We start from the raw sequence: 15,032 nt of genomic DNA on the forward strand, positions 1-15,032 counted from the left end.
CACCATGTTGGCCAGACTGGTCTTGAACTCCTGACCTCAGGTGATCCACCCGCCTCAGCCTCCCAAAGTGCTAGGATTACAGGCGTGGGCCACCGCACTGGGTCAGCCACAGACATTTTTGAAAGCACCCTTATTTCCAGTAACAAGATATTCCAGGCCCACTCTGATCCCTACCCCCAAACATAATTAGCTCCTGCACAAGGAGCCCTGATATTAGAGGCCCAAGATGACCCAGGGGTGTACATCCCACTTGATCGCATAAGCACTGGTTGTAGCAGGACACTGCTGTTGAGCCACCAGGAAAACACAGACTTGGGAAAGACATCAGATCTTTCTAAGGTCCCAGGTTCGTACAGATATCTCCAGTTTAGCTGTCATCACCTAGTCCTTTTTTTGTCTCATTTTAATGTAATTTAGTTAATGTAGTTAATTTACTGTAGTTAATAACATACTTAAAATTTAAACCCTTCTTGACTGGATAAACAGAATGTATGTCCACAAAACGGAATACTATACAGCAATAAAAAAGGAATGGACTACTGCTATGTGTTACATGAACCTGAAAAATGTTATGCTTAGTGAAAAAAGCCAGACACAAAAGATGTCATGTCACATGATTCCATTTATATTAAATGACCAGAAAACGTAAATCTATAGACACAAAGCAGACCAGTAGTTGCCTGGGCTGGGGTTAGGAGTAGGGAGCTTTTGGGAATGATAGAAATGGATTGTGGTGCTGGGCGCAGCGGCTCATGCCTGTAAACCCAGCACTTTAGGAGGCTGAGGCAGGCAGATCATTTAAGGCCAGGAATTCAAGACCAGCCTGGCCAACATGGCGAAACCCCATCTCTACTAAAAATACAAAAATTAGGTGGGGTGGGTGTGGTGGTACACGCCTGTAATCCCAGCTACTGGAGAATCCCAGCAGGAGAATCACTTGAACCCAGGAAGCAGAGGTTGCAGTGAGCTGAGATCGCACCACTGCACTCCAGCCTGGGAGACAGGGTGAGACTTTGTCTCTTTAAAAAAAAAAAAAAAAAAAAAAAGACTTGTGCTAAGGAAATATACAATTCCATAATCATAGAAATCATTGGGTTTATATCTCAAGAAATTTTTTTTGAGATGAGGTCTTGTTCTGTTGTCCAGAGTTGGGGTACAGTGATGCGATTACAGTTCACAGCAGCCTTGAACTCCTGCGCTCAAGCAATCCTCTTGTCTCAGCCTCCTGAGTGGCTGGGACCACAGGCATGCACCACTATGCTTGGCTAATTTTTAAAAATTTCGTAGAGACAGGGTCTTGTTATGTTGCCCAGGCTGGTTTTGAACTCCTGATCTCAGGTGATCCTCCTGCTTTAGCCTCCCAAAGCATTGGGATTACAGACATCAGCCACTGTACCCAGCCTCAAAATTGTTTAAAAAAAATTAAACCCTTCTTTTAACTTCTACATCTACCTCCTTAATTGGCTATATTGACCTAATAAGCTATTCCATTATATTAACTTAAAAAAAAAAAAAAAACTAAATATTTTTCCATACCTTGCAATGATATCCCTCATCACAAATCTGCCTTAATCTTTATAACAGCTGTATCCTCGTTTGGATCTCAGGTGCAGCCAGAACATGACAATTTATTGCTCATCCGTTCATTCCTACCCTTTTTCCTATAGGTGCTCCATTTTTTATTTATTTTTTTTTTTTTTTGAGACGGAGTCTCGCTCTGTCACCCAGGCTGGAGTGCAGTGGCCGGATCTCAGCTCACTGCAAGCTCCGCTTCCCGGGCTCATGCCATTCTCCTGCCTCAGCCTCCCGAGTAGCTGGGACTACAGGCACCGCCACCTCGCCCAGCTAGTTTTTTGTAGTTTTTAGTAGAGACAGGGTTTCACCGTGTTAGCCAGGATGGTCTCAAACTCCTGACCTCGTGATCCGCCCGTCTCGGCCTCCCAAAGTGCTGGGATTACAGGCTTGAGCCACCGCACCCGGCCTGGTGCTCCATTTTCTTAAAATCTCTTATTTTTCACTCTGATGATTGAAGAAGAGATCAATAGATGGTTGCTTTGCTTGTGACCTTCCTGCAAGTTCTTGTGAGGACTGAGTGTGACGCTTTGCTTACCAGCTCTTTCTAAAATATATAAATAGCCCAGTCTTCTAAAATTGGGGGCTCAAATCCACAAATGACATGTTATTTGAAAATACTGGATTTAATAGAAAATATCACATTGTAAACAAATCCATTGATCCATGAGCTTAAAACAGAATGACAGCACAATCACATAGAAAAGCTAAAGACAAAACACTAGTACCAAACATAGCCCTTAGGCCTGAGCCAGGCTCTTAAAGGTCTTTCGCAGAAATAGAGGCAGCAGTAGCTTCAAACAGGCACAAAAACAGCCAGGAGGAGGCAGCATCCACTCCATGAAGGCCTAAGACAATGAAAGGAAGCCAGAGCAACAGACCACCTTGGGATCCGCGGAGAAGGATAAATGGGCAAAAGAGTTGTATTTCCTGATGTTCTCAGAACATCAGACCACACCATGTGAATCTAAGCAGGACTATTTTAAGTGGAGAAACAATACTAGAAACATTTGGTGTGTTTTCCTGGCACTCACCTCCTAGGGAAGCAGGACAGCGGGACACTCAGGAGTTGTGACTAAACTCACACTTAAGCTGCCTGCCCAGACCGTCCTCTTGGCTAAACACAACACTGAAATTGTGGCAGTGTCTGTTGCCCCAGTGGACCTCCTACTTACTAATGAGTATGTAAAACAGAGGAGCCACAGTGAGGCCTTTCACAAAAACACAGGGCTCTGGGGGGAAAACGGCTTTCACCTTCCTCCTTTTGGTGCTGCAGAGTCCCTGAGGGAGAGAAGTTTGACATGGCTGGGCCCCTTGAGGCTCTGGGTTTATCAGCAGAAGCTGCCTTCTTTGTGACCCCACCCACCCAAATCCACCCCCAAGTTCTCCCAGTTCAGAGAAAAGCTGTGGAAGTGGAAAAGCTGTGGAAGTGGAAAAGCTGTGGAAGTGGAAAACAACTGGAAGAAGGAAGGAAGGGTTCGTTTTCTTTCCACTGCACTTGTTACGGACCAAAGAGCCTGCTTCCTTGCACTTATTTTACATACTGAGAGTTTGTGCCTTAACCTGGAACAATGGTTCTCAACCAAGGGGCAGGCCTGTGCAAGAAGGACTCTCAAGACTCTTCAAAGAGGTGGTGTCCAATATACACAAGCCCCTAATTCCCTCCCACTTGAAAATCAGTGCATGTAAGGAGAGAAATTCCTGACGGGAGTGTGCTGTACATGTGAACCGTGGCTGAAGCAGAACAGAAAGTTTAAAACTCCCAACCTGGGTTTGGTAGACATCGAAATGATGGAGTACATTTTGCAGAGATTTTTTTTCTGATTAAGTTACAAACAAATCATTCTCCCTATAGCTAAACTCCATGACTAGCTCCCAGCCTCCTGGCCAAGAACAATAAGTTTACCCACTTATATGGAGTAACCATACTAGATTAAAGAAATACAATTCTTTCTTCTAAAGACAATTTCCAGAAAGACCTGCCTTTCCCTATGGCTACTTGACACTAGGTCCCAGCACAGGCTAATCGCTGTATGGTTTCTTAGAAGATTGGCTTTTCTCAGTTTCTTTCTCTTTGATACTGTACAAGGGGTCCACCAACTTGTTATGAACAAGCATTAAACCTACAAAAAATTAAAAAGAAAAAGTAGTTAATTCAGACAGTGGCAAGAGTTCCTTGATTATCAATCATAACATCCAGGAGCTCTCAAATTTTGTCTTAGAGCTGACTCTTCCCTCTTTTCTCTATGATCCCCAAATGATAAACACCCTAAGAGTACAAGAAGAGTTATTCACAGTGAGTACTATATTCATGGAACTTTTATAAATTCAGTCACTATGGGAGTTGGCTATTTAAAGGTTAGTCTTTTCAGCAAAGAACAAATTCCTAATTGACCTGCTTGAGTAAAGGAGGATTTTCACATGTTTGCCTAAAGCAGTGTGCATCCTTTTAAAGTAAAAGAAGAGCCGGGCATGGCAGCTTTCATGCCTATAATCCCAGCACTTTGGGAGGCCGAGATGGGTGGATCCCCTGAGGTCAGGAGTTGAGATAAGCCTGGGCAACATGGCGAAACCCTGTCTCTACTAAAAATACAAAAATTAGCCAGGTGTAGTGGCGGGCACCTGTAATTCCAGCTACTTGGGAGGTTGAGGCAAAGAGAATCACTTAGGCCCGGGAGGTGTAGGTTGCAGTGAGCTGAGATCACACCACTGCACTCCAGCCTGAGTGACAAAGTGAGACCCTGTCTCAAAAAAAAAAAAAAAAAAAAAAAGTAAAAGAAAGGAAGATCGTCCTGATAATTCAGTGTCTCACCTAGAGGGGAATGGCTGTTTAAGATTTGAAAAGAGAAAACCTGAAGCTCAATGGCACTGTGAGGTCACCACATAGTCCTTGGACCATACTCGGCATTTTCTTTCCTCCTTCTCCGAGCAAATATATCTCCAGAAATGGATCTTTGCAGTCACAGGTGGAAAAGAAATGACAGTGTAGTGTGATGCAATTGGGTTTGATATTTCTTAAGATTACAGTTGTCAAGTAAAATGACCAGAGGATGAAAGCTGGATCTACTACTCACTCCTGGTACACCCTGAGCTTGACCACCTCCTCCTGGACCCACACCTCCCTCACCTTTGAAATACTTGACAGTCTTCACTTTCAGCTCCAAGGTGGCATCCTCATCACACACAAATACGGTGCGGGGATGCTGCTGGAAGGCAGACACGGTCCACATGTGGTTCACTCCCTCCTCAATGGCCTTGTACAAAGCAAATGCCTTGTGAGCACCTGTGATGAGGATCATCACCTGGGGATCAGAAAACAAGTCTGTGATAGAGGGGAGCATTCCAGACACCCTAAACAGTTGTAAGGATGATTGTTTTTCATATCATATTGTAAGTAGTTACCATGCAACATACTTTTGCTCAGTGCTCCTTGTGCTTTATCACACAAAGAACCCGAGGCAGGCGGCATCATTATCCCCATGTTATATGATAAGAAAACAGAGCCCAGGGGTTTAAGTAACTTGCCCAGGGTTATTTATGACCCTAAAGTTCATGTTCTTGACCACCACGTGACAGTGCCTCCAGGTATCTTTGATGATGCCTATGAAAGTGCCCTGTCAACAGACATTCCATGTCCAGGCCCGCTATCCCGTCAGCTTGGTGACTCTCCACAAGCACAGTTTGTGAAAGAGGGCTCCTAACCTGTACCACCAGCAAGGATGCTTTGCAGGCAATAGTGGGAGTTATCTCACTGTGGGGATAACTGTGGGGCCTCTAAGGCTGAATCCCAGAAAGGCTGCCCCATTATCTGGTCACTTTCAGTTCACAGCATTAAACCTATGAACTAATGTGACTTGGGATGATGGTTTTTGTGAATATATAATAAACAAAGGCACAGTCTCCACTTAACAGTTAAGATATCAAGAATGTAAGTGATCTTAAAGAACTCAGCTCTATTCAAACGCAGGAAAAGAGAAAAAAAATAACTCAGTTCTATAGATTTCCTTTCATTTTAATTCACATGTGCCACAGAGTTGTGAACAGGATGTACTGTTCCTTTCTTAAAAGATTAGAACGCAGAAGCAGAGAGGGAATGTGACTATTTATTCCGGACCCCTCAGCAACCCAGAACTCTTTTTAGAAAAGATAATCTCCTGATTTCCAGTCCCAGGTCCTTTCCCAGATCAAGATGCCCTCATGATAAAGACAGGTTTAAGCTGCAAGGCTAAAAACAGCAAGTAAACACCCCCACCCCACGTACTGATTGAAGATTACCCAACAGAAATCTGGGTGCTGTCACTCAAATCACAGAAGTTCACTTTAAACAGGGAATTTTTCACTGATTTAGATGCTTGTTTATTGGCTTGGGCAAAGAACTGTAAATCTAACATGTCTGTAGCTGCTTCCCACTGAATACACATCAGAAAGGAAGAGAAAATGCTTCTAAAGTTCTAATGAAAATAAGGAAATTGGAACCACAAAAAATTCAAATTCAAATGATAGTCAATTTTTTAGGGAAAAAGCTAAATTCAGTTTAAAACACTTATATTTTAATCACACTTCACCACATTTATTAATCTCTGAGCACGGGGCTAGAAGCACAAGCATCCTTGGTGTCCAAACAGTGACCTCTACCAATTACAAGGAACAAGGGAGCCCCTCTCTCCATACCTGGTCAGGTACAAAATTCATATTCCAACATTAGTGATGCTGGCCTCCTCTCTGCCTGTGAAAAGCATGAAAGGGGCCCGAGGCCAGAGAGCCTGCTGTCCCAGGCAGTCAGCCAAAGGCACCAAAAACATGCTCAAGGGATTCACCTCACACTGGGAATAATGATGTCTTCCAAAGAGGCAAGAGGAACAGTGAGTAACAGGGTCGGCAGGGATTTTAGCTTTATTTATCATGTCTTCATCTTTAATAAGAGTGTAGGTGGTACAAGTATAGTTAAGACTAATAAGAGAAAGACAAGTCCACCCAGTGCAAAGCTGGTGGGGCCCTTGCGCCCTTACCTCTCTAGCATCCATGACGGTGCCCACCCCCACCGTCAAGGCCATGGTGGGCACCTTGGTGAGTTCTCCATCGAAGAACCTAGCATTGGCCAGGATGGTGTCCATGGCCAGTGTCTTCACACGGGTCCTGGACACCAGACTGGAGCCTGGTTCGTTGAAGGCAATGTGTCCATCAGGGCCGATGCCTACAGGGAGAGAGCCCACGCAGCCCTGTGAGTCTCAGGGATCCAAGATTTCAAGAATGGACAATTTCTCCTTCCCTAACTAGGGTCTGAAAAAAAATCATTGAAAGCTGTGTCACCTTTCTTATTTGCAGCCCTGGGCAGGTACACCTTAAACATGTGCTCTGTCCCCCTTCCTACCCTTTCTTTCTCTTTGACATACTGTCTCAGAGGAGACCCTCCCCACCATTTCTATCTGAGGCACACACATTGTTAACTTGCTACCACCCCCAAAAAACTGAGGAAGAAGCACTGCAAACAGCTTCTGCCTCCTCAGATTGTCAGAAAAGTGGACCTTCTCTGTCTCTTCTACCTGTAGTTAGAGGGTCCTGCTGCTGGGATAGAGGTGCAGTGAACAAAACACCCAGAGAACCTGGACAGGGGCTGCCAAGGTTCTAAAATCTCAGAGGATGAGAGCTCCTTCCCACCTCCTCCCCACCTTTAAGTACAGTACAGTGATCTCTAGAGTAATAAAAGGCAATTCAATGTTACCCCTCATGGGTAACTCCAGAGGTGGCGACAGATGGACACACAGAAGGGCAGCCCAGAGGACCCGAGCACAGATCCAAGAAGCAGACACCTGCTCCCACCTGCGGACCTTGAGTGAGTCACCTAACTTCTCTGGGGTTCACCTGCCTATCTATAGGGGCTGTGTGGGGACTTTTGGAACTACATGAGTCCACGATGTTAAATGTTTAGATAAGTTCCAGGACTGATCCATAAAACCTTAAGACTGGGGAGTAGACAGAATCTCAGAGTCCAAACCCAAACCTCTCAGTTTACAGACAAGGCATCAAACTGCAGAAAGAGATCCCCAAGATAACACAGTTCCTGAGTAACAGAGCCAGCAGGGCCCATTTCTCCCACCTGTCTCTGCGGTCACTAGCACACCCAGAGGAAGCTGTCTGGAGACAGGCATGGTGTCTTGTCCTCCTTCCCATGGGTCTGGCCCTGGACATGTGTGCTGCAGAGTGTCAAGCTTACCTCCAACAAATAGCTCGATCCCACCTGCAGCCTTGATCTTCTCTTCAAAGGCATCACATTCTGCCTGTAGGTTGACTGCATTCCCATCCAGAATGTGGGTGTTTTCTGGGTGGATGTCAATGTGCTTGAAGAAGTTGTTCCACATGAAGGAGTGGTAACTCTCTGGGTGGTCTCGAGGAAGGCCTGTGGGGTCATGGGGCACTCAGTCATGCCTAGGCCAAGCCAAAGCCCCCCTCCTAAGAAGGATGCCAGGACACCAAGCTGACCTACAGAGACACTCCCAGGGGTCTGCCCATCTGGGAGTCTTAGGCACCAGCCCTCTGACCCCTAGCCACTCAGGACAGACTGAGCCAGTATCCGTAAGTGTCCACCCACCCAGCACCACCATCTGTGGCCACAGGGCTGGGCCAGAGTAACTGCACACCAAGGGCCTGGGAAATCCCCACATTCTAAATCTGGTTTTCATAAGGCAATGACCATAGGTTAGAGGCTGGGGACACTCTGGCCCCCTGGGGTAGGGCTGGAGTCATCTTAGAAAGCAAGCAAGCACACCCCTCACCCTGTGCCTCTCACCCCACCATCCACTCCCAGTTCTACCCCACTCAGCCTGAATAAATTCCAGCTTGAACAGCAGGTGGTTAGAGGGAACTATCTCAAGGCTTCCCCAAATCAACTTTTTTTTTTAGCCAGGAAAAAAAAAATAATATTTAGTGTTAAGCATTAAGAATATGTAAAATCAGCCTTAAAAAGGAAGGAAATTTTGACACACGCTACAACAATGGATGAACCTTGTGGACTTTATGCTAGGTGAAAGAAGCCAGTCAAAAAGACAAATACTTTATGATTCCAGTTATATACTCTAGTTTGATTCTAGAGTAGTCAAATTCATAGAAACAGACAGTAAAATGGTGGTTTCCGCGGCTGGTGAAGGGAGAAATGAGAAGTTACTGTTTCACGGGTATAGAGCCTGGGTCTTACAAGATGAAAAGAGTTCTAGAAATTGGTTGCACAACAATGTGAATGCACTTAACACTACTGAACTATACATAGAAAGGTGGTTAAGATGGTAAATGTCATGTTATATGTATTTGACCACAATTTTTTTCTTTTAAAAAGGATGTTAAAATGAAGCTGTTACAAAAGGACTGGGTGAAGGGGACGTGATAGAAGACTAAGGTATAGCCTTTCAGCAGCAGGAAGGACACCAATCTCGGGTCCCCTCCAAGTGTACCTGGCAGAAAGGGGAGCTGGAGGCCACACGCAGGAGAGAAAGCACAGATACAGATCCTAGGGGAAACACCCCAGCCAGGATCCCACTTGCAATCATTTGTTCCAGAAAGAAATGGCATGGAGTTGGGGAGCAGGCAGAGGAGAAGGAGATACTCTAATATTTATTAAGTATCTGTTATGTGTAAGAAACTTCCACATCTTTTATGATACCATTTAATGCTTACAACCTGTGAGGGCAGCTTTACTAGCCCCATTTTATAGCTGAGTAAACCAAGAGGTAAATATTGATAATTGAGCCTATCATCAAATGTCACTGGCTCCCTGATTCCTCTCCAGGGCTGGGCCAATGAGAGGAGGAGCATCAGTCTCCTAGAATCAGGAAAGAACCTTGAAAGAGAGACTCACCCACGTACTCATCCATGTTGAAGGTCTTCACATATTTAAAGGACAGGTCCCCATTCTTACAGTATTCAATCAGCTTCTTGTAGCAGCCAAGTGGGGTACTCCCTGAAAGAGTGACCACAGCCATGAACACCCCCTGCACCCCAAGTCTGGAAGCCCAGAGGGTATACAGGAATGAGTCTGGGCTGCTCACAGGGAGAACCTGTCAGATCTGAAGTCCTACCCAGTACTCCAATCCTACCTGCCATCCATCCATTAATTGCTTGTTTAATGCCTATTTTGCCACTAGACTTTAAGCTCCAGGAGGGCAGGACTGTGTCTGCCTTGATTACTGCTGAATCCCGAATATCCAGCACACTGATGACTGAAATCACTCTGATTAGTACCTGAGTGAACATCATACTTAATTATTGACATGATACTCCCTGCACAAGTACTATGTGCAAGGCACAGGGCCATGTGATAAGGACACAGGGGAGCAAGGGACAGTAACTACTCTAAAATAACTCAGCTGTTTAGGAGTAGAACACAAAGCAGGAACATCAGTTGTGATGGGGTAAAGCACAGGCTCACCCAGTGCTTCAGGGTTCAAGGAAGACTCCCCTGAGGAGCAGTGAAGCCCTAGTTGAGTCTCATTAAAAAGTCAATGTCATGGCCAGGCGTGGTGGCTCACGCCTGTAACCCCAACACTTTAGGAGGCCAAGGCAGGTGGATCACTTGAGGTCAGGAGTTCAAGACCAGTCTGGACAACATGGTGAAACCTCGTGTCTACTAAAAATACAAAAATTAGCTGGGCATTGGGGCATATGCCTGTAATCCCAGCTACTCAGGAGGTTGAGGCACAAGAATCACTTGAACCTGGGAGGCAGAGGTTGCAGTGGGCCAAGATCGCTCCACTGCACTCCAGCCTGGCCAACAGAGCCAGACTCCATCTTGAAAAAAAACAAAAAAGTCAATGTCATAAAAACACACACATAATAAAAGGTAGGAGGACACTGTATATTAAAAGACTAAAGATGCATGAATCCTGACTGGACACTGGATTAATTTTTAAAAAACCAACCTATAAAAGATAAATGTGGACAACTGAGAACAACAATTGTGAACATAGTTTGCATATGAGATGATGGCGTGATTTTTCATTTTCTTAGGTATGATGGTATCGTAGTTGTGTAGGAGAATGTCCTTAATTCTCAGGAGATATGTGCTGAAGGATTTAGAGAGAAGTGTCAGGATGTCTGAAAAAAACTTGTGTGTGTATAGATACAGAACAAGGGCCAGAGAAAGGTAAAAGCAAATGTGGCAAAATGGTAACAATTGGTGAATTTAGGTGAATGGTACTGATCTGTTTTTTTTTTTTTTTTCAACTTTTCTGAATATTTGAAATTGTGCAAACTAAAAAAATGAAAGGAAAAAAAAAACTATCGAGATTACATCATGTCACCCTTCTTTTCAAAATCCACCATTAGCTTCTCATTTTACCCTCAGCAACACCAGTCCTTCTAAGGCTCCATAGAACCTGGTCCCTGGCTATAAGACCCTCCCTGCCACCATATCCAACACTGCACAGCCCCACCCCTGCCGACACACTCCCTATCCTTTCCTGCTTCATGTTTCTTCTTTCCTCTCATCACCATCTAACATACTCTATATTTTGCTAATTGTTTATTATCTGTCTCTCCCGTTATAATTTAAGCCTCAGAAGGCAGAAGTTTATATCCTTTTTGTTCACTGCTGTATCCTTAGAGGCTAGAACAGCTCTGCACACAGAGGGCACTCAATAAATACCTGCTGAGTGAATGGCAGCTCCCCACAACTCACCCAAAATAATCAGTTGGTCCATGTGACAAGGCCTTAGCTATGCCTGAGCCACATAGCTTCCTCTCTCCTGCCATTTTCCAAACTTCTAGCCTTCCCATGAATCCTCTGAACTTCCCAATATCTAGCCAATAAACTCCTTTTCTGCTTAATTTAGCTGGAGTTGGTTTCTGCGGTTTCCACTCAGAACCCTGACAGGTGCTACATCTAACAGAAGGAATGTTCCAAGGAACCCGTGTGGAAATGCTGTCCTGTTGGTTCAAGCAGGACAGGCAGGGAGAGGTCAGGTTTTGGAGGGCCTTAATGCCACTCTGAAGAGCTTGGATCTGACTCTGCAATGATGGGAATGAGGGAATGGTTTCAGAAGACCAGACTCTGAGCCATACAGAGGTTGGGTCTCTCCACAGTTAGGAGACAGGATGTTAGCACAGCCTCCAGAGGGCCTGAGACATTGGTAGTTTCACAGGCACAGGTAGATACTACTCCCACAAACCTCTACTACAGAGCTCAGCAAACTTTGGTCCACAGGCCAAATTTGGCCTGTGGCCTGTATTTTTTTATTTTTTAGTTTTTTAGACAGAGTCTCGCTCGGTCACCCAAGCTGGAGTGCAGTGGCACAATCTCAGCTCACTGTAACCTGTCTCCTGGGTTTAACTGATTCTCCTGCCTCGGCCTCCTGAGTAGTGGGATTATAGGTGCCTGCCACCATGCCCAGCTAATTTTTATATTTTTAGTAGAGGTGGGGTTTCACCATGTTGGCCAGGCTGGTCTCTAATTCCTGACTGATGGACCCACCTCAGCCTCCCAAAGTGCTGGGATTACAGGCATGAGCCACCATGCCCAGCACTACGGCCTGTTTTTATACAGATCATGAGTTAAGAATGGTTTTCTTTTCTTTTCTGCGACAGAATCTTGCTCTGTCGCCTAGGCTGGAGTGCAACTGCACAATCATGGTTCACTGCAGCCTCGACCAGGCCCAAGCAATCCTCACACCTCACACCGCAGCCTCCTCAGTAGCTGGGACTATAGGCATGTGCCACCATGCCCAGCTAATTTTTCTATTTTTTTTGTAGAGATGGGGTTTTGCCATGTTCCCCAGGTGAATCTCAAACTCCTGGGCTCCAGCAATCTGCCCACCTCAGCCTCCCAAAGTGCTGAAATTACAGATGTGAGCCACCGTGCCTGGCCTGGTTTTTACATTTTTAAATAGTTTTTTTTTTAATTAAAGAATAATAACATTTTGTGACATGTGAAAATTATATAAGTTCAAACTTCAGTGTCCATAAAGTTTTATTGGCCTACAACCATACTCATTCACTTATATATTGTCTTCTCTTTTTTTGAGACAGGGTCTCACTCTGTCACCCAGGCTGGAGTACAGTGACACAATCTTGGCTCACTGCAGCCTCAATCTACCGGCTCAAGCGATCCACCTACCTCAGCCTCCCAAGTAGCTGGGACTACAGGTGAGCGCCACCGTGCCAGGCTAATAATAGCTGCTTTCAAACAACAGAAGGGTGAGGTTGTTGCAACAGAGACTATATGGCTAGTGAAGTCTAAAATATTTACTACTGGCCTTTTACAGAAAAAGTTTGGACTGCAAGGAAGACAAAAAAGAAAAAGAAAAAGTTTGAAGAACCCCCCAACACACACCACACACATATACACACTCTAATGGATGGGCCAGGTAGGGCCTCTAGGGCAAACCCACCCATCTCTGAAAGAAATAATCAGGACATTTGTCTTGAGGAGCTGGGGTCAAAATATCTTTCTGAAAAAGCAACATTTTGATTTTTTCCAAAAGAAATTAGGACTGTTTTTTACTTAGGTCCTGTGTTTAATTAAGCCTTACAGAAAATTACCTAAGTGACTATCTTCTCAATTCTCCCAAGGATGGTACTTAGCTAGTACCCCCTCTAGATACAGAGAAGAGAAATTAATTCATTACATAAAATGAATGCCTTAGGGTATCAGGACTTAATTCTGTTAAGAAACCCTGGTGGACAAGGCTGACTTAGGATGTAGCCTAAAAATCAAGTTCTTTGTGCCTGACCAAGATCCCTTCTGCTCCAGGATTCTGCAGGAACAGGCAGCACTAAATCAACCCATAAGGGAAGCTGGGTCCTTTGTATGTGGAAGGGGCAGGAAGGTGCTCTCTCAGCACCAGTACCCCAGAGCTCCCGGGAAGTCCCTTGGCTGAGTGAGCCCGTGTACCTGGCCCCTGTTGCCTACTCTCTCCACTCCTATCCACAGCACCCTCTCCATCCAAGAACGCACCAGTGGGGAGCCCCAGGGTGAAGTACTTCTCTGGCCCTGGGTTAAACTGGATGATGCGGTTCCTGATGTATTTAGCCGCCCACTCGCTGGCCTGAGAATAGTGGTCCAGGATGATGAGTTTCATCTTGTCCTGCAGTGGGGGAGAGGGGATGACAGAAAGGAATCAATGGTAAGGGGCAGAGAAAGAGATGGAGGTGGTGGGAGAAGCTTCTCTTACCCAGCAACAATCCCCCCTTCCCAAGCTGTCTGAGCCAGGAAAAAGGCCTGACTTTCTATTCACAGAGGAGCTAAGAGGTTGGGCCAGTCGCCTCCACCACCCACAGTCCACTAGGAGGCGCTACTGGGGGCAGATCTGGGTTCTAATCTCAGCTCCTTCGCTTACCAACTGAAGGACCTCGGTCAAAGGACCTAAGTTTTCTCTGAGCCGTTTCCTCCTATGTAAAAATTGGGACAATAGTACCTACTTCACAGACTTCACGACGGGTAATATGAAATGAGAGAATGCGTGTAAACCACTTAGTATTTACTATGTTGGCTGTTACCATCCGGATAGATGCTCTGCTCAGCCCCGCGTCCCTCATCCCTGCCCCCACGGGAGCGGGATACTCGACCCGCTCCCCGCCCTCTACCCCATGACTCTTCCTCAAGAAGTAGAGAGGTCATAGGATCATGCTGGGCCACTAGAGCAGGTGGGGCAATGAGCTCTGCCTCGGGAGCTGTCTGCTGAGGGACTAGCGGAGGGGTGTTCCTACTGGCCCGCCTTGCTTTGCGAACCCCTCTGGGTCCTCAGTTTCCCCCAAAGCACAAAAGGGAAAAGGTAATCGCTCCGGAAGGAGGACGTTTTGCTCCCCCAGCACTGCGGTTAGTGGGAGTGGGAAAGCAAGAGGCGAAGGTGGCCCGCGCGGTCGTCGGTGGGGTACAGCGTGTCCCCCACCCCGATTACCACCCCATCGCCCCTCCGATCCCGCCTGGAAAATGTGTGAGAGCGGCTCCCCGGGGTCCCGACCCCGGGTGCCGTAGGGCTGGGACAGCGCTCTGCGCTCCGGCCCGCGAGGAAGGTCCCCGCCAGCCCTTCCCCCCACTTACGCGGACGCCTCTCGCGGCGGCTGCAGCTACTGCGCCGGCGGCCCGGCCCCGCGCGGGTCACGTGGCTGCGGGTCACGCGGCGCCGCGTGCGCCGCCCGCTGGGCTGACTCAGCGGGGCCGCAGCTACTGGGACTGACTCTCCCCGCGGAGGGATTCCGGCCACTCACAATCCCACCTTGGCCCGTGGCCCCGGCAGGCCCTGGAACAGACCGTAAAAAACACACTTTCCCTTGGGAGGCGGGGATGCGAGCCTGGTTTGTGTGTGTGTGTGTGTGCAAGAGGAGGGAGACTTGAGGGGTGTCGGGTCGCCCCCAGGAATGCAGCCCTCTGGAACTTGGGGCTGGGGCCGGGGTTTTTAGTGCAGGGATTGAGCTGGGGGCAGGCAAAGCAGAATCGCTTCGTCAGTCTCTTAGGATTGGGCCTGGCTCTGTCT

At 46.6% G+C, this 15,032-nt stretch overlaps 1 protein-coding gene across 2 annotated transcripts; it reads right to left on the reverse strand.

Moving 5' to 3' along the window:
• Positions 1 to 2,177: 2,177 nt before the first annotated feature.
• GNPDA1 (glucosamine-6-phosphate deaminase 1) lies at positions 2,178 to 14,681 on the reverse strand. Of its 2 annotated transcripts, none has more exons than XM_010388263.2 (7): positions 14,600 to 14,681; positions 13,514 to 13,643; positions 9,422 to 9,523; positions 7,787 to 7,969; positions 6,582 to 6,766; positions 4,700 to 4,874; positions 2,178 to 3,695 (listed from the first exon to the last, which is right to left on the reverse strand). In XM_010388263.2, exons 2-7 carry the CDS (start codon positions 13,635 to 13,637, stop codon positions 3,595 to 3,597), a joined length of 870 nt encoding a protein of 289 aa, XP_010386565.1. In that variant the 5' UTR covers positions 13,638 to 13,643; positions 14,600 to 14,681; the 3' UTR covers positions 2,178 to 3,594. The 2 variants fall into 2 exon arrangements, with proteins under 2 accessions (XP_010386565.1, XP_030783371.1); XM_030927511.1 differs by lacking the exon at positions 14,600 to 14,681 and adding an exon at positions 13,896 to 14,215.
• Positions 14,682 to 15,032: the final 351 nt, after the last annotated feature.

The sequence above is a fragment of the Rhinopithecus roxellana genome, chromosome 3 (genome assembly GCF_007565055.1).
Source record: "Rhinopithecus roxellana isolate Shanxi Qingling chromosome 3, ASM756505v1, whole genome shotgun sequence".
Taxonomy (NCBI): Eukaryota; Metazoa; Chordata; class Mammalia; order Primates; family Cercopithecidae; genus Rhinopithecus; species Rhinopithecus roxellana.